The sequence below is a fragment of the Gekko japonicus genome, unplaced genomic scaffold, assembly GCF_001447785.1.
Source record: "Gekko japonicus isolate JY-2015 unplaced genomic scaffold, Gekko_japonicus_V1.1 scaffold881, whole genome shotgun sequence".
Taxonomy (NCBI): domain Eukaryota; kingdom Metazoa; phylum Chordata; class Lepidosauria; order Squamata; family Gekkonidae; genus Gekko; species Gekko japonicus.
The window spans coordinates 233,323-251,870 of record NW_015168675.1 but is presented as its reverse complement, the minus strand read 5'-3'; the positions used below and the strand labels follow the sequence as shown (position 1 = coordinate 251,870).

General features: G+C 46.2%; 1 protein-coding gene across 1 annotated transcript in view; it reads right to left on the bottom strand.

Moving 5' to 3' along the window:
• Nucleotides 1–17,756: 17,756 nt before the first annotated feature.
• Nucleotides 17,757–18,548, bottom strand: part of IHH (indian hedgehog) — a 26,926-nt gene continuing 26,134 nt past the window's right edge. The window contains exon 4 of the mRNA XM_015415365.1: nt 17,757–18,406. Within this exon, the coding sequence (XP_015270851.1) occupies nt 17,757–18,406 (650 nt within the window). The remainder of the gene's footprint in view (nt 18,407–18,548) is intronic.

Sequence of the window (18,548 nt, the reverse complement as noted above, 5' to 3'; positions counted from 1 at the left end):
CCCCTGATGACGCAAGCACCAGACCCTCCCAAACCTGTGATGGTGGGGGGGGGGACTTGGCACAGTAAGTTTGCCTCCACCTTCTCGGATGATGACAAAGCAGTACTCGAAGCAGAGGGGGATTTCGTGCTGCGGGCGGATGGCTGTTGGTATCGTGGGAATAAACTGTTTGTTCCCCTCTCTCTCAGGGGAGAGGTGCTTCAAGCCGTGCACGGCTCAAAACTGTTGGGTCACCCGGGCTTTGTTAAGTCCCTTCAGCTCTTGCAACGGCAGTTCTGGTGGCCACAAATGCGGAAAGATTTATCCTCCTTTGTCAAGTCGTGCCAAGTCTGTGCCATGAGTAACCCTAGACCGGGGAAACCCCAAGGATTGTTACACCCACTTCCCACCCCGAGTCGGCCCTGGGAAGTAATTTCCATGGACTTCATTACTGATCTTCCCCCGAGTAAATTGATGACTGTTGTATGGGTGGTTGTGGATTTATTTTCCAAACAGGCACATTTCATTCCATTTGCCTTACTGCCCATGGCAAAAGCCAAGTCTTTTCTTTTACATGTTGTCCGTTTGCACATGCTCCCGGCTAAGGTGGTGTCCGACCGCGGGACACAGTTCGTTTCTCGATTCTGGGGGGAGCTGACAAAACTGATGGGGGTGGAACGGGGCCTGAGCAGTGCTTACCACCCAGAAACTGACGGGCAGACGAAACGGGTTAATCAGACCTTGGAACAGTATCTCCATTGTTTCACTAATTATCAACAGGACAACTGGGTCGATCTGTTGCCTCTGGCCGAATTCTGTTATAACAACACCTGCCACTCTTCTACTGGAATGTCACCGTTTAAAGCACTGTATGGTTATGACAGCCCACCAGTTCCGTTTTTGGAAGGGGACATTGACTTGGGGCAGGGGGATGCAGCTCAATGGTGTAAAAAATTGAAAGACTCGTGGCCACTCCTTTGTAAGACTTTAAATGCTGCCAAGGAAGCGTACAAAACGCAGGCTGATAAGAGAAGGGTGGAGGGTTGGGCTCTACAGCCTGGAGACTCGGTCTATGTGTCTACAAAAAACATTCAGGTGCTGCGCCCTAGTCGAAAACTGGGCTGGAAGTACATTGGTCCCTTTACAGTTAAAAAAGTTATCAATGATTTGGCAGCGAAGCGGAAAATATAATAGAAGAGATGGATTTGGCCTATAGAGCCTACTCCAACTTCACGAAGAAGAATAAGCTGCCAGCAGAAGTGGTGGTGAAATTTACCAAGCAACGTCTCCGGGATCAAATATTAAAAGCAGTATCAGCAACACCCTTGAAAATTGGAGAACAATCAATCCGAGTTTTGAAAGATATTCCATTTGAAATTAGAATGAAGCGAAAAGAATATAAAGGACTGACTTTGTTCTTACAAAAACGTCAAATTAGCTACAGGTGGTTAACGCCAGAAGGACTGGTCTGTAAATTTAAAGACAGAAGAGAAAAGATTGACTCTTATCTTGAAGGCAAAAGAATTTTTGAAGAGGCACGCCAACACAGAAGAGGAAGCAGAACTCGCTGAGTGGATGTCAGGGAAAAGTGACGAAAGCAGCAGCTCGGAAGGGGAGGTGAAAGAAGAGGAAGAAAAAGGAGCAGCCGGAGGTCCAAAATATAACTTACGAGAGAAAAAAGAAAAACATCTTTAAAAATAAAGACTTATCTGGATGTGCCAAAGAAGATGTACTAACTCCAAAAGGACTTTACTAACATATTAACTGCCAGATTTGAAAAGATTAAGAAGAAATGGACGCTTATCCAACTACAGAAGAAGTCATAAACTTTGAGGTGGACTTCAACTTTAATACTAACAGATTAACATACCAATATTTAACAGCACTCAACACTTTTCTTTGTCCCTCTATATACCATTCCTATTTTTCTCTATAAGCGAAAATTCTCTCCTTTTTAGGAGAGGGAAATAAAAGAATTTACAAAAAAAAAAGTTATCAATGATGTTGCTGTGGAACTGAATTTGCTGAAAAATTTGAGGAAACTACATTCTGTGATTCCTTTCAGCCTCCTGAAATTGGATTCCAGTTCCAGTCCTTGGCGTCCATCGAAGCCTGTACCCCCTCCGATCTTGATCGAGGGCGAGGAACATTATGAGATTGCTAACATCTTGGACTCTAGGATCAAACGTGGAAAATTGATGTATTTGGTCGAATGGGTTGATTTCGGTCCCCAGCACCTCGAATGGGTGGAAGTAGGGGATATATGGGGCCCTAGACTGTTGCGGAAGTTTCATCGTGACTTCCCGGACAAACCGGGAGATCTCCCAGAATGGTCGGGAGAAAATGGATTTTTGAGAGGGCAGTATGTCAGCTATGCTGCCATGGGGGTTGGGAAGTTCTGTTGACTACTAATTGCTGCTACATTATTTCTGTGCTTCTTAGCTGCTGTAATGCTTATCTCTAAGTTGCGCAGGTGGTGTGATGTCTAGCTTCAGTGGAACCGTGGGAGGGAGGTTGGTTCCCAGCTTCAGCGCTAATGGCCTGAGCTCCTTCTCCCGCGTGCGGGAGTATGGCTAATTGGCCAGGGCGGGGTGTGTGTGCATACAAATACCCTATATCCTATTATACCCGATAGGCAGCCGCCATTCTTAACAGTGCCTATGTTAATGCATCTATAGCTCTTCAATAAAGTATTACCTTTCCTTAGAAGTGTGTACTACGTTGTTGGCTGTGGGTTCTGACATCAGTCTGGAATGGTATGGTGTGTTTTACCCCCTCCAAAGTCTACCATTCCTCCAAAGTCTACCACCCCATTTTCACTGCATTTCACTGCATGTGTAGTTTAAAGCCTTACTGGTTCTAGCAGAAGCGCCCCTATTTTGTTGATAAGGGAAAATTATATGCTTTGAGATAACCCAGACACAAGAGTTAGCACTAACACAGAGACAAATTCAAAGCCCCTCAAACCTCCAAATGGAGTGATAGCTAGAAAAAGACATGCAAAGAGGTTTCAGGTAGGTGTTAGATACATAAGAACAGGTTGAAGGGAGGCTTTTGCAGGCTGAATAAGCTGCATAACACACACACACACACACACACACAGAGAGAGAGAGAGAGAGAGAGAGAGAGAGAGAGAGAGAGAGACTTAGTAAATCTTGGACCTTTTTCTTAACTATGTAATCACTGTGTCTCAGTCTTCATCTTCTGCCTCTGAACATGGCTATTTAAATTCTTGACCAGATACATTCTAAGTTTGATGTGTTTTACAATGTGCTTCTTGATTTTTTACTTACATGGTTATGAGACTGGTCGTTGTACCAGACCATGCATTTTTCAAATCCTTGATGATGTGTGTATTTTTTTTTTTTTTGAGACCACGGAGGGGATAATGTGTGTATTTTTTGTTGCTTTAAGAGAAACAGCGTTTTTGGTCCAGATCAAGGGTCAGTTACTACTAGAATCATTGCATCTGAACTCTATAGTCAAGGGTTATTGTTCAGTTACTGTTTCCCACTTCATAACACATTGGAGTCCATCTGTAGAGATTTAACTTAACAGAATGACTGTCACTCTTGGCCTTTCACATAACCCCACATTAGTGTAACACTAATAGCACTCCTGCTTTACTAAATATATGAATGTCCGGATGTTCTGGAATGTCATTTAGGCACTGCAATAAAGTTCTACTGTGCTATTTCATCTATGGTATAGAAGCATATTCAACTGGTCTTGATGACATGGATTAAACCTGAACCTGTCTACATACCAGGAAGCCTTCCCAATAAGCCTCAAGAGGTCTCTTCCAGCTCTGGTCCCTGAGACCTTTTGACTGAAGAACCTGGGGTCTGAGCTGGGCCCTCATGCTTGCAAACATATGTTCTTCCACTGAGTATGACTCTTCCCGTATTGTACCTGCTGTGTAATGGTTGTGCTGGGTACTTGTCAGCTTCCAGGCACAATTCAAGATTTCGGCTATTCTGTTTTGGAATACTTAGCAGAGTAAGGAAGGCAGTGCAGCACCCATGGCTTTACTATATAAAAAAGGGAAAGGGTTACATTTGGAAGTAAAATAACGAACATCCTATCTAACTAGTTCTAAGCTCCATGTTGACTATCTGGATGCTAAACCTCGTGTGTGTGTGTGTGTGTGTGTGTGTGTGTGTGTGTGTGAGAGAGAGAGAGAGAGAGAGAGAGAGAGAGAGAGAGAGAGAGGTTTTCTAACAGTTCTCTACTTCCTGAAGATGTGCCCAAACACACATAGCCCCCCTAATAAAACTTGATCCGCCAATAGACACTCTAAGGCTCCTTTCATCAGGAATATCATCACCTTCTCTCTAATTGGCCCCTAAACTAAATAGCTAACATTAGTGTGCATACATAAACAAGTTAACTCTTTCATGACTGAAGGGTGAACATGCTAACTCCAACATTCTGGTTATTTTGGTTATTCTGTAAAAATCCCAGGCCTTGCAGTCTCTGTGAAAAACCTCTTGCAACATGAACACCCCTCTGCACAAAGTGGGCTCCAGGTATGGTTTAATTATAAGCTGCCTCAAGCAGTTCTCTGGGGAGGTGGTATATACATTTTCCAATTAAATCAATCAATGACATAAAATCCAGTAAAGACCCAAAGCATAGCATTTTGGTAAGTTGTACCTCAGTTCTGCAGTCCCCACCCCTCTCGGAGGTCCAACCACATCAAATTTCTCCAAATTTCTTTAAATCAGTGGATATTTTTTTGTTCAGATAAAGTTGTTGAGATTTTCTGATACTGCTGGTACATGTTAGCTATAATAGATAAGCAAAGAGATGTCAGGTTGCATCCACACATTGTTAGATAGTGCTGTCATTATACTACAACTGTTTGCAGCTGGATTGTCCACAGATCAAAAATCTTGGTTACAAGTGATTGCTGTTGTACAATAGGTAAAGGTAAAGGTTCCCTTGCTCGAAAGCCAGTCGAATCCGACTCTAGGGTTGCGGTGCTCATCTCCGTTTCAAAGCCGAAGAGCCAGCGCTGTCCGAAGACGTTTCCGTGGTCATGTGGCCGGCATGACTAAACACCAAGGCGCACGGGACGCTGTTACCTTCCCACAAGAGTGGTCCCTATTTATCTACTTGCAATGTCTTGCTTTCGAACTGCTAGGTTGGCAGGAGCTGGAACTAGAGACAGGAGCTCACCCTGTCTTGCGGCACCCGGGTCTTGAACCGCTGAACTACTGACCTTCCACAGCCTGCAGTTCAGCGTCTTAACCACTTGAGCCACCGCAGCTCCTTGTTGTACAATAGAAGGGCATTATCTAACAACATGCAGCCATATAGGCAGGCCAGCCTCCCAGGTTCATGCTCAAAGCCTGCTGTAGTGTGGCTCTTCTTGGACTCTGATGCTTTATATGCCACAGTCCCTGGTTCAAGAGTGCCAGAGCGATGTTGAAAGAGGTGGGCCACACAACTCTGAAAACTGAGTAGAGCTATTGCTCAGCCCCACGACATGCTTTGCGTATGGAAGGTCCCAGGTTCTGTGCCTGAATTGGATTGCTAGTGTTAGGGTTGGAAAATACCTTTCACTGTCTGAGATCTTGGAAAGCCAGTGCTGGACTAGGAGGATCAAGGATTTGAATAGAGAATAAAACTGTTTCATCAGTGACATTCTCTACCATCAGTTAGCTTGTACTCATCCTGTTGCCCCCTTGAATTCCCATAGTTCCCGTCATCTGCCCCATTCCATTTCCAAAACTGTTTTGCAAAGCAAACAGTCCTCTTCTTGTTCCCTCTTAATCTTGTGTGGCTGAGTCAGCCTACAATGATGCGTTTGGGGTTAACACCAAGGGCCAGGGAATACTTGATCAAACAGAAGGGCTGACATGACAGTAGAACAGAAGGGAACCGAAGACGCCCCCTTGTTAACAACTCAGAGCTAATGGACCCTTTCTTACTGCTTCAATGAGCATAGATCCACCCATTCTCTGCCGGACTGGGGGGGCGGGGAATACCAGTGGAAATAGAATTGGAGCCAAGGAGCAGGAGGAGCCAAAGATCATCAGGGCCCAATGAAGGAGGTGGTGACTATCCCAGATGGGACCAGAAGGCCCTGTCCCCACAGCTGCCTGTTTTTAGCCATGCCATTGACATGGAAATGAAGACAAATTGATGGAGACATTTCCATTGTGGTGGGTCCATGACAGGCCCAGCCCACCCATCCTGCCACCCACTGCCAGCCTCATCCATCATTGTCCGGGGCCACGACTGCCCAGAGGAAATGCTTGCTATGGATCATAGTATCAGGCCACAGCTAATGAGATGAAACAGGCCATGAATGGTCCTTAATAGAGTGGAGCAGCTCCCATACTCTTGCCCTGTTTCCTGCTGTTTAAGTACCAGTTTTTTAAAAAACTTCTGAAAGTGGCACGGTTGTCTGGAGCTAGCCCGGAAGTTAGATATCCCTTCCCCCTGTAGCACTTTCAGGGCAATTGATCTCAGTCTAAATGCAATCTCAGCAAAAGTAACAGGCAACTACCAGCAATGGTCATTGCAGCCATGCAGAGCCGGTTTGGTGTCGTGGTTACGAGTGCGGACTCTGAACTGGGAGAACCAGGTTTGATGCCCTTCTCCTCCACATGCAGCTGCTGGCATGACCTTGGTTCAGTTATAAGTTCTTTCAGAGCTGTTCTATCAAGGGCAGTTCTCTCAGCGCTCTCTCAGCCCCACTTACCTCCCAGGGTGTCTGGTGGATCACAAGTCATGCAGCCCTATTTTGTGCTTGAGGAAATAGAACCCCCTGGTGCCAATTTGCCCAGTCTTCTGAGCACAGACACACACTCTCTCTCTCTCTCTCTCTCTCTCTCTCTCTCTCTCTCTCTCTCAAAAGCCATGTGCATGTGTGCCCCACATCACAGGACTCTCCTCTGTGAGCTTTGCAGAGCATCTCCCGTGCCCTTTCACAAGCCACTTGTCTGCTGCTGTCACTCTGTCCCATTCCAGGCAATGATGATGCACATCTATAAGTGAGGTCCCCCCTCTCCTGGACAATCCCAGCAGGCAGTGCTGCTGACGCCACCCCTATTCACCAGAGCAGCCCCCCCCCCCCAATGGACTGATATCTGACACTGAACAACCTCCTCTGGCTTGTCTCACCCTGCTAAGCCCTGGAGGCCCATTCCTGCCTCTCTGTAATGAGAAGCTAATTAAATTAGGCAAACACTTTCAGTGGCTTCTAAATCACTAGAGGTCAGCACTCTGCATAGCACCAGTGTGTGCCAAGCTGTCACCAGTACCCAACGCAATCTGTGGAAGATCTCAAATTTAGCAGTGATGGGCGTTTGGTACAGAAAGCAGGTGTGTTGCTTATCGGGCACCGTTACAGCACAAGACATTGTGAGGAAGGAATTCACATAAACCCCGAAAGCAGATCTTCAACCCCATTAACCAATCAGAAACACCGTTCTCACCCCTAAAACAAAACAAAACCCCGGGGGGGGGGGGGGGGGGTTGCCACAAGCAATACAAGAAGGGTTGCTTTTCTGTGGAGGAATCTGTTGAGGGAGGAATATATAGCCTCTCATTCCTTCAAATTCCCCATTAAGCAGAAATGGGGGAGGGAGCTATTTCTTGGGATACCTAGGTTATTTGCTAATTAACACCAGTGAAGATCTGCCTCCCAAGCCTTGCTCTCTGTGACCCTCCAGGGGAGGCAGGTGGAGACTAGAAACTGGGATTTTCCCATGATAGCCCCTTGCCTGTGGAATGCCTTTGCCCTTGAGCCTGGCCTAGACACTTCTTTGCTGTCCTTTAGGGAGCACACCAAAACAATTATTTTTGTCCAAGCTTTTAATTAAGGTTTTTTTAAAAAAATAATAATAATTCTTCTTTACCTGTTTTAGAGTCTGCTTCTGGTTATGTGTTTTTGTCGGGTATTACAAGTTGAAAACACTCAGTACATCTGGGGTTAAATGTTTGTTTATGTTACTCACAGGAAGTCACATGTATCTCATGTAACCAATGTTCTTTAGATGTAGGATGCCCGGGAATTTTCTCCCTGATCTAGGAATTTGATTGGGACCAAAGTGTCAAGGTGTATTAGCATTTTATGGCTCCTCTTCCCGTCTTTGTTTGCTGTTCTCAAGAAGAAGTAAGAGTAGCCATAATTGCTCTCTCCTAGTTTTGTCTTTGTAGTGTAAGGATGTAGCCTATTTAGCTCTGTTGTTATTTTCATCCCAGTTACCCTTCCCCATGCTAGAATTTAGTAAAAACTTTATATTTTAATCACACATGGACTCTCAGTCTGAATTATTTTACTCAGGCTCTGCTGGGCTATATTATCTCTGCTAAATACCATTTTTTCAATATCTCACTATCAAAACCCAACAGTTTTTTAAGGCTGTTTTTAATACTGATAATTTACATTGTGTTCATGATTTCAGGGTGTTATTTTTACTAGTGAGCTGCTAAAGTAGGTCTCTGGAAAGGTGGGCACAGGGATTTCCTAAATAAATAAATAGATTTTTTAAAATCACATTAGGCAGAGAGGGGTTCATCAGATATATTTACTCTTCAAGGATCTATCAAACTATCTCATGACAGATAAGAGGTAAAAGTTTCCTGTAAGGAGCCAAAAATTCTGTTCAAACCTCAGTCTCATATTCAGCAACGGAGAATCTCACTGAATACAAATGTTTACCTTTACCCCCACCTTTGTCCCTAGTGGGGGACCCAAAGTCACTTACAACCTTCTCCCCTCATTCATTTTATTCTCTCAACAACCCTTTGAGGTGGATTTCGCCGAGAGCATGTGAATGGCCCAAGGTCACCCAGCGAGCTTCTGCGGCAGAGTGGGGGTCTGGAGCGGGATCTCCCAGATGCTCGTCCAACACTGTAACCAGAAGCCTTCCTTGGAGACTTCTTGCCTTGTGCTCTGCCAGTCCAGCATGGGAGTGCTTGTTGGCAGCTTAAAATGAAAAATCAAATTGCTGCAGAATGTCAGCAGCCCCCTCATTTCCCACATGAATGCCCTGCTGTTTTGTTTCCTTTGTTTTTTCTCTGTTTAAACTGTCATCCCTGGGTCATGGGCTCCCTCTGTCTCTGGTGCTGCAGCTCATATGCCTCCTGTTCATTTGTCTGTCTGTTTGTTGCTGTTTTTTTAAAAAATGTGGTGCATAGACCATCTCCATACATCAAAGCAGTCCTCCCTGCAGCATGGTTACTTCCACAGAGCAAGGATATTACCCTCATGCCTTGTTTTTCAACTAGTGGGCCAGTGCAGCTACCCAGCAGCTACACTTGATTTGTGAGAAATGGAAGGTTTCAGAAAGCCTGAGAAAAACTGGCCCCAAGGGAGACCACCGTTTCTGCCTTTTGTTGGGGTTTGTTAGCAGAGTGATATACCTAGTGAATATTTTTTATCGTATTTTGTGTTGAGTGTTACAAGTTAAAACACTGTTCAGTATTTACTGGGTTAATGATGTTTGTTAAATCACATGTTTGTTTGTAACCAATCAGTTTAGAGAGTTAGAAAGCCCAGTAACTTCAGATCTAGTTTGTTGTTCTGATTGGAGACCAAAGTGCCAAGTATTAGCATTTTATGGTTCTTTGTCCTGAGCAAGAAGAAGTTAGTCTTCGCTCTCTTCTGCCATGTTCTGTCCAGCTGTAAGGATGTAGGAATATTAGCTCTTTGTTATTTTACGTCCCGTGTACCTTTTCCCCATGCTAGGTTGTAGTAAACTTTTTATATTTAAACACAGCATGGACTCTGCCTCTTTAATACTCTGCTGATTTACTCTGCTGATTTACTTTAAAAATTAAAGAATAACCCAACATTTTGTTATGAAATCATATCCCCAAAGGCCATTTCCCTCCTATATACAAACCAATGTATTGTGAATCCTTTGCCCGGAACATTGTGGGTAGGAGTCTGTGAGGGAAGCAGGAGCTTTGGGGTCTAAATAACACAATGTGAGGCTCTCGGAAGGATGACAGTGCCCTCGGTGTCACACTCCTGCTCTCTCGTTCACCTGTTGTTGGTCAGGGTTTTCTGGCAGTGAGTCCTGATTAATGTCTTTTATTCTGGAGCATGTCCAATATCAGCACTCCTGGACTGGAGAGTCACAAAGCCGTCTGCTACTCTGAGCCCCAAAGTCTTTCAAATCAACTCACACATTCTGCTTCCAGACAGTTTTGCTTTAGTCAGTTATGAGGGAAGACCGAAGCCTTCTTGGGGACATGAACAGAAGGACCCGGTGATCTGCCTGGAAGTGACAAATTCCATTTCTTGGGAGGATCTACGGATATGCAGCACCCTCTGCTGACATTTTGAGGAATGGCCAAGATCAAGGGAATTGAATTGATCTTAAAGGCTTTAAAATGCAGAAGAGGGAAGAGGGTGTCTTTGGTCCTTTATCAGGTCCTTTTCATATATCTGGCATTCTTTTGACCTCTTCTACCGTTCCTCTCAGAGGCTTCCCTTTCTGCCGCCATCATACAGCCTTCATATTGTTGCTCTCCCCCAATATGAACTGTTGATAGATTAGAAGAAGAAGAAGAGAGAAGAGATTGGATTTATACCCTGCCCTTCACTACCCAAAGGTGTCTCAGAGCAGCTTACAAACTCCTTTCCCTTCCCCTCCCCACAACAGACACCCCGTGAGGTGGGTGGGGCTGAGAGAACTCTGACACAAACTGCTCTTTTTCAAGGACAGCTGTGCCAGAGCTTGTGACTGACCCAAGGTCACATCAGCAGGTGCAAGTGGAGGAGTGGGGAATCCGCGCACTTAACCACGACACCAAACTGGGGTAGAATGGAATGGAAAGAGGAGGGGAGACATGGAAGCGGTAACAATGCAGTATCTTACTGAAGCTACGAAACAGTTTAGCTGTGCAAATATATATTATTATCATTATTTTAGTTGTAAACATTTAATGTACACACAGACAGACACACAATTTAAAAATCAACATTAAAATTTCTGACTAAGAATAAAAGGGCAAGGGCTAAAACGTTTCTGACTAAAATAATGATAACCGTGCAACCAAAACTGAATCTCAAACAGATGTGCATTCGAACTCAGTGTTGCCCAGTTTGAAAATACTCTAAATGAATGTTGATGTGACTTTCTTTTGATCTTCATTTGGTTGACCTCAGTTCATGCGTATTAGAATTTGTGTGTGTGCGCGCGGACTTTAAAAATGGTGTTTTGCTATGGTTTTATTGAAATATAGTCTACTTCTTATACTATTAAAATATTTCATTTGGAAACCTTTGGTTGAAAGGTGGAGCTCCCATTTTTAAAGAGAGAGATCAAAGAATCTAGAGCTGGGGAGAACCATCTTTTAAAAAGTGTTGGAATTGCAATTTGCTTACACATCAGCCATTACAGAGTTAAATGTTGTTTGTTAGCAAACGGGATGTTACGTTACATAATGTATTCAACGGCGGGAAACTTTGTGGGAGTTGTTTATCCTAATGAAGTGACCTGTAACCTTTGTATTGGTCAACTAACATCTTGTTTGTAGAAATGCTTTCATCTAGCATTAATGTATTCACAAGTTTATGGCCCTTTGTGTGAACCAAAGCTGTAGTTCTCTTCTAGAAGCCAAGAGAGATAGAAAGATGTAGCTGTTAGCATTTATTACTGAGAGTAACTGTAAGTATGTAACTTTTTATTTTATTTCTTTCATCCAAAGTACCATACCCATGTTTTATTTTGTTTTTATAGTAAAGATATTTTTTTACTAAGTGTGGCTCTTGTGTTTGCAATACAACCATCGACCCTAAATTAAGAATCCCAACAAAAAGTCTGAAGAAACTGATCAACTGCTTCCCCCACAGGACGTTCACTTTACACATAATTATGTTATGATTAAAAGGGCATGAGGGGAAATTACTGCCAACTTATAATCAGAGCTGGAGGCAGAAGCCAGGGTGGTGATTCTCTTGCTTGTGTTCAGTCACGATCACCTGGAAGGGGCCCACCAGTAGTCCAGCCCCCTATTTAATGCAAGATACATAAAGCTGGAGTTTTCTAAACAGACGACAGTCCAGCCTCTGTCAGTAGTACACCATTAACTCTGCATGCTTAAGTATGCGATAGAGAGCTGTAGAAATTAATTGCAAGAACTGCTTGGCAGAAATCAGACCTTTTGATTAGGGTTCATCTGCTTAAACATTTTCACTAAATACACCTAGGAAACATTTGAGATATTTGACTTCTCAGCTTTGGTAGAGAAATATTAATTGTTAATGGTGGTCCTCCATGAAGTTACAATTTTCTTTAAAAGAGAATTTATGTACACACTCCATAGCAAATATACTGCTTTTGAGAGCAGGGATGAAATTGCTTCCTCTGACAGCTTTTGTGGCCTCTGCCCTTTAAAATCCTAACCACTAGGTGGTACCATTGTGCTTCCAAGGGTTGACCACATGATTGCCAGTCCACAGTTAAGTACAGCAGCCATCTGCAAAAGAACCAGGGCTCATTTCCTGCCGGAGCGCACAGGAGTGACGCTCCGGCAGTAAGGAGCCCAGGGGGTGAGCACATGCAGCAAGCCCCACCCCCTGCTCCCAGCAGCCTTCAGTCAGGCCACAAGGAGCAAGAAGAAGCAAGGTAAGTTGCAGGGGGGGGCTTACCTTTTCTGGCCCACGCTGAGGCGCATGACCAGGAAAAGGCCTGCCTGCCCACCCCCTCACCTTTCCTGGCCCGTGGGAGCCTTGTCTCTCCCTTCCCCCCCAAGCCCGTGGGAGCCCAGGGCAAGGGTGAAAGGGGAGGGTAAGGCAGAAAGGCTTGGATCTAAGAGTTCCAAGCTCTTCTCAGTCTTCTCTCCCTTCCCCCAAGCCCAGGGGAGCTGAGGGCAAGAAGGGCTTGGATCTCTTAGATCCAAGCCCTTTCAGCCTTACCTTTGCTCTCCCCCCAGCCCACCCAAGTCGGCAGGAGCCCAAGGCTTTGACCTAAGAGAATGGCTCTTAGATCAGGGGGTGTGGCATATGCAAATAGGTTATGCTAATAAGCTCCTGCACCTCTTTTTCTATGAAATGACCCCTGAAAACAACCAGGGGTTTTTCCCTGCTTAACAATAACATCTGAACTGCCATGCTTTGGCAGTTCTAGCCCCGTGCTGGTGTGAGCAACCAAGCCTTGTCCTAGCTCATCGTCTACCCAGTGATTCGAAAGCTTCGGCGAGTAGATAAATTGGGGACCACCCGTAAGGGGGTGGGCACACCCCTCTCTTCGGGAAGGTGTTAGCTACCGAGGCAACTTCTGAGGCGTGGCGACCGGAAAGACGAAAAAACTGTCGGCTTCCCTGCAGTGAAGCGAGTCAGCCAGGTGGTGGCAGTGTGTGGCTGCACAACATCAAGAAGCCAGACGTCATCAGCCAGCCGACAAGATGCCGTCGGAACACGACTGACCCAGCCCGCAGATGAAGCCCGGCTAGCTGCAATGTGTGTGTAATTAATGCTGTATGTTTGTGTTCCCTATCCCCACAAATATTGTTAGTCCAACTGTCTCAAGAGTAACTGTAAATCGCTCTGAGCCCGCAGGTATGTGGGAAAGAGTGATCAATAAATCGAAAGCATTATTATTATTATTCCAAATTAAGAGTTTAGTCTCAGTAGCTCCATGGCAGTATCTCCACTGCTGCACTGTGGATGCAGAGAGGGCTAACAAGGTTGGACACAACCCCCAAAAGGAGTCTTTGTTGTTGTTGTTAATTGTTGTTATTATTAATAATAATTTTTGCCATCAAATAGCAGCTGACTTATGGCAACCTCATAGGGTTTTAAAGGCAAAAGATCTTCAGAGGTAGTTTGCCATGGCTTGCCTTTACCTAGCAGCCCTCATTAACCTGGGCCGACCCTGCTTAGCTTTTGAGATTGGCCTAGCCTGAGCTATCCAGATCAGGGCAATAAGGAGTCTTATAACATTTTAAAAGCTACTAGATGGGTAGGTGTATATACCCTAACTACAAATCGTTTTGGTGTTTTTAATATACAGAATGAGTTCAGAAAGCTCACAATGCAACAGCTAGGTGTATACTATCTGTAATTCCAGTCCCATGGTTACTGGACCCAATCAGAGTATGTCTGTCCCATTCCAAACCCGAGGCCCTCAGTCCTGAACTGGCACCGCACCGTGGAAAGTGTAACAACCCGCCCCCAAGGGACCATTGCTGTAGACAGACCCCATTGTCATACTGGCTGACACGGCAAGGAGTTTCAGGTCAGAGTCTTCTACTGACATTTTTGCCTTGAAGAATGGCAACTAAGTTATACTGCAGATTGCCTCCCTTGCCTCCACAAGGCATTTTGCATTGTTCATGTGGTGTTTGTTTTTGCAGCAGTGACCTAACACGGTCTTCCTCTGGCTTGGGTGCCTTCCCTTTGACTCTTGGATAACGATGGCTGTGGGAACAGCAGGGATGGCCTGGTTATTTATCTCCCTGTGACTCTAGGAAACTCAGCCACCACCACATCCTGACTTTCACCACATTCCTGACTTTATGCTGGACATTTGGAGCAAGGAATCATACCTGGTTGTGTATGTGTGTACATGTGTTGTGTTTGTCTTAACTCATAGAACGCAAAAAAAAGTCCGACAGTGTTTAACAGAGAACAGGCACAGTTACCCAGTAGGTCAAGAGATTTATTGGGCTTCTCACCTCTTTGGGAAATGTACATCCAGTGAACAGACAACAGCTTTGCCAGTTCCTCTCACACTCAAAACGGTCCCATAACAACCATGCATTTGAAAAACGACAACAACAACAACCACCTTAATTTTATTGCTAGAAAACATTGTCCCTGTCCCCATTTGGTCTCACTTCGAGGAAGCCCATACTCACCAAGGAAATATTTCTGACTTCTCCGCATACTGCAGGTAAATAAATAATGCAATGTGAGAGAGGAGAGTACACTTTCCAGACTCCAACCTGTAGCCAAGTACTGGGATGGAGGTTCCTGAAACAGCCACATTTCTTGGTTACCCATATTGGGTTCCCCTGATGGGTAAATGGGATCAGATGGGCAGGAGATGGGAGAGGGGGACAGGAATGGTTCTGGGCTTTGACTGACACAAATTGTCCTAAGATTCAGGCATAACAGGGTATCTAGGGCCCATCTGAAGACTGCATCTCTTGTGACTGTTTCTATCTTGGATATTACTTACATACAGGAAAACTTACTATGAAGCCTTCCAAAGTGACTAGCCCACAAGATTTTTTACAAGCCAGCCTACCCACAAAAATAGTTGGTTGTATTCAGAACAAAATATTTGGTTGTATTCAGAACAGGGGTGGCTGGGGGGGGGGGAGAAGGGGGGGATTTACTGCCTGCTCACCAATGTTCCCTCTAACCTGTGGAGTCTTGTGAGCAAAAATCCTGCTTTGTGAGCTATAGGCATTAAAGTTGTGAGCGAGCGATTTGGCTACTGCATAAATTAGTTTGCTCTGGAGCCATCCTTCCTAAGCTAAGACAAAAATGTGTGAGCCAGAGGCTAAAAAACTGTGAGCTAGCTCACATTAACTCAGCTTAGAGGGAACACGGCTGCTCACTCAGAAACAGTTCATATGTACCAATGGTGCGTGAGCAAGAAGCTCTTCCTAAACTGTGCTGTAGGGAGTGGGTATGCAGCACAACCATGCAACTGGGAAAATACTATAGGAGGCTGCTCATCACACATGGCAGCACAACAATCACAAGGAGAGCATAGATGTACCACCAGGGCTCAGCTTATTTCCAGCCATTTGCAATGCAGGCAGCAACACCATTTCCTGGACCCACAGTACTACTGGGACAGGAGAAGGTAATGGGTGTACTTTGCTTAGGGTGACAGGCCTTGAACTGGCCTGGGAATCTGCCCCTCCTGCCTCCTGATTCTCCCCTGAAATTCCCCACACTCCTGTTAATGATATCTGACAACGTTTTTTTCTATGAAACCATGTTATTGATGACCATATCCAGGACAGCAACAACCACAACACATGCACATCCCTCAGAGGCATGCACATCCCCCACCTTTCCCCCACAGAAGCATCTAGGGCATCACTGCGATGCAGGGGTCATTTCCTGTGGGAGCGCACAGGAGCGGAGCTCTGGCAGTAAGGAGCCCAGGGGGCGGGCACATGCAACAAGCACATGCAACAAGCCCCCTGCCCCCAGCAGCCCTCAGTCGGGCCATGAGGAGCAAGAAGCAGCCAGGTAAGTTGCAGAGCGCCCACCCCCCCCCCCCTCAGGTACAAGCCCTCCTCTGTGAGGGCAGATCTGCGTGTTCCCCCCCCCCCATAGCTAGCAATTCAAAACAATCCAGTGGCACCTTTAAGACCAAGTTTTATTCAGGTACAAGCTCTCCCTCCTCTGTGAGGGCAGATCTCCACGCCCCCTCCCCAATAGCTAGCAATCCAAAACAGTCCAGTGGAGCCTGAGTGGCGGGTGTTGCCTTCTGACACGCTTCCGGTGATGTCAGGGGTGTTTGGCATATGCAAATGAGTTATGCTGATGAGTTATGCCACTGAGCTCCTGCCCCTCTTTTTCTACGAAATGACCCCTGGTTGCAATACCCTTTTTATAAAAGCAGGCACCTAAGAGTGGACACGGCATCCTGAACCAGTGAAAGCCATTTCCTACAAAATGACCCCTGCTGCTATGCGTTACTCGGACAGAGTCGTCCAGCTTGGCATGGTGTGATAATGGAAGATCAGAGCCCAAGAGAAAGTCAGCTCCTCCAGTACCATTAAGAAGTAAAAGGAAATGAAGGAAAGGTAACGGGATCAATCTCTAACCCTTTCCCTGCCCCCCCCCCACTAACAGGGACTTCCACTTCCAGATTTGGGCCCTCAGGCAACTTTTCGAGAACCTTTAACTCAGGTGAGTTGACATGAACCACCCCTTGAGAAATACAGTCAGGTGGCTGCTTAAAGCAGGGTGAAAGATTTTATACACACACACACACACACACACCTTGCAGCCCATTCTCCAGTCTTTCAGTGCAGGTTGATGGGTGGAGTGACTGCTGTCATTTGTCGGTGAATGTGTTCATTACCTTAGGCTGAGTCTGGTGAATCCAGAGAAGGTGGGTGCTTAAAAAATCCCCTCTCTGTTGTCTGTTCCCTCATCATCCATTGTGTCCCCCTCCTGCCTGCTTGTCACTGCCCACAACACCAGTTGATTGGCAGCTGGACGTGATCCCACCCCCATCATTCGGCAGTTAAGGAGTTCCCCATATCGTCCCCATATCGTCGCCCATGCGGCTACTGTAGATGTCACATTGCTATCAAGCACAACAAGGCAGTGCCTCGAGAGGCCCAGCTCCTGAGGGGAATTGCTTTTGTGGGACCCCCACAGAGCTTCATGGGACTCTAATCCCCTTCCAGCTGTCCCCTTCCAGCTGTCCTGCTGCATCAGATCACTCATACACCCCCTTCTACTTTCTCAGTCTGCCTGCTGGGGTACAGGATTTCCTGCCCCTCATTCATTCGTCCCAAGCTTCGGAATCTCCACTTGCTACCCGCATCCACCTGGTTAGCCCCCCCAACTTTGTATTGGAGTTTCTTGAACCAAAATAGCAGCATATGAGCCCAGCCTTGGGCATTCCCCTTCTGCAGCCCGAAAGGGCTCTTTGGAAACAGTGGAGTAGTCAACGCCTCCCTTCAGCCCTTGTTCTTGGGGGAGGTCGTGGGGAGCCAGGGGACAGGTCCTGTGCCCCACCTTCCCCCACAACCAGGATTCCGGCTACCATGTCGCCCCTCCTAGGACCACGGAAGGTGACCTGCTCTTCTCCCTCCGTCACATCAGCTCAGCTGTCAAACTGTGCTGTGGCCAGTGGGTGGAAGCTGTCTGAAGCCAGGAGCATCTGGCCCAGACGATAGAGCAGTGCAGAGTACCAATGCACGCCTTCCGGTTGGGTCCGGTGGCCACCTGTCAGGCTGTGATAGAGTCGAAGGGGCCAGAAGGCCAGTTGTGCCAGGTGCTGCTCCTGCACCAGTGCAAAGCAGGAGGCCACCACTTCATCTACCACCACTGTTCCGTGGCTGGTGAGGGGAGCATATGCCCCGATGTCCATCTGCTTGGAAACAGCTGTTACTCTGGCTGGCTGCAGCTCAGTCCCCTCTGCGGCCAGCACATATTGGCCTGGGTGTACTTGGCTGGCAAAAACAGCCTTCGTGGGTGTCGTGACATTGTCCCCCACAAAAAGGAGGTGTGCTGCTGTGAGAGCGAGGCGACGGGGTGGATCTTGTGTCTCGATGATGTGGAAAGCAGTGTGCAGCAGAGGTGCCTTGTCCAGAAATGTCAGGAATTCACTGTATATGAGACGGCCTTCCTCATCCATGGCTTGGATCCGCTGCCCAGGCTTCAGTGCCCACAGTGGAATCCTGGTCCTGTTCTCTAGAGTTGCCAGTGCCCGGGCCGGGAAGCATCCTCCTGTCTTTGCTGCTGCTGAATGCTCTAGACCAAGACACAGAAACAGAGAGACAAGCCCAGTTACTAGGATGATGCTAAATTGAATGTCAGAGAATGGCTACAGGGATGCACAAGTTCCTTCTAAATGACTACAGGAATCTATTGATTTTTCAAAGGACCACTGGAA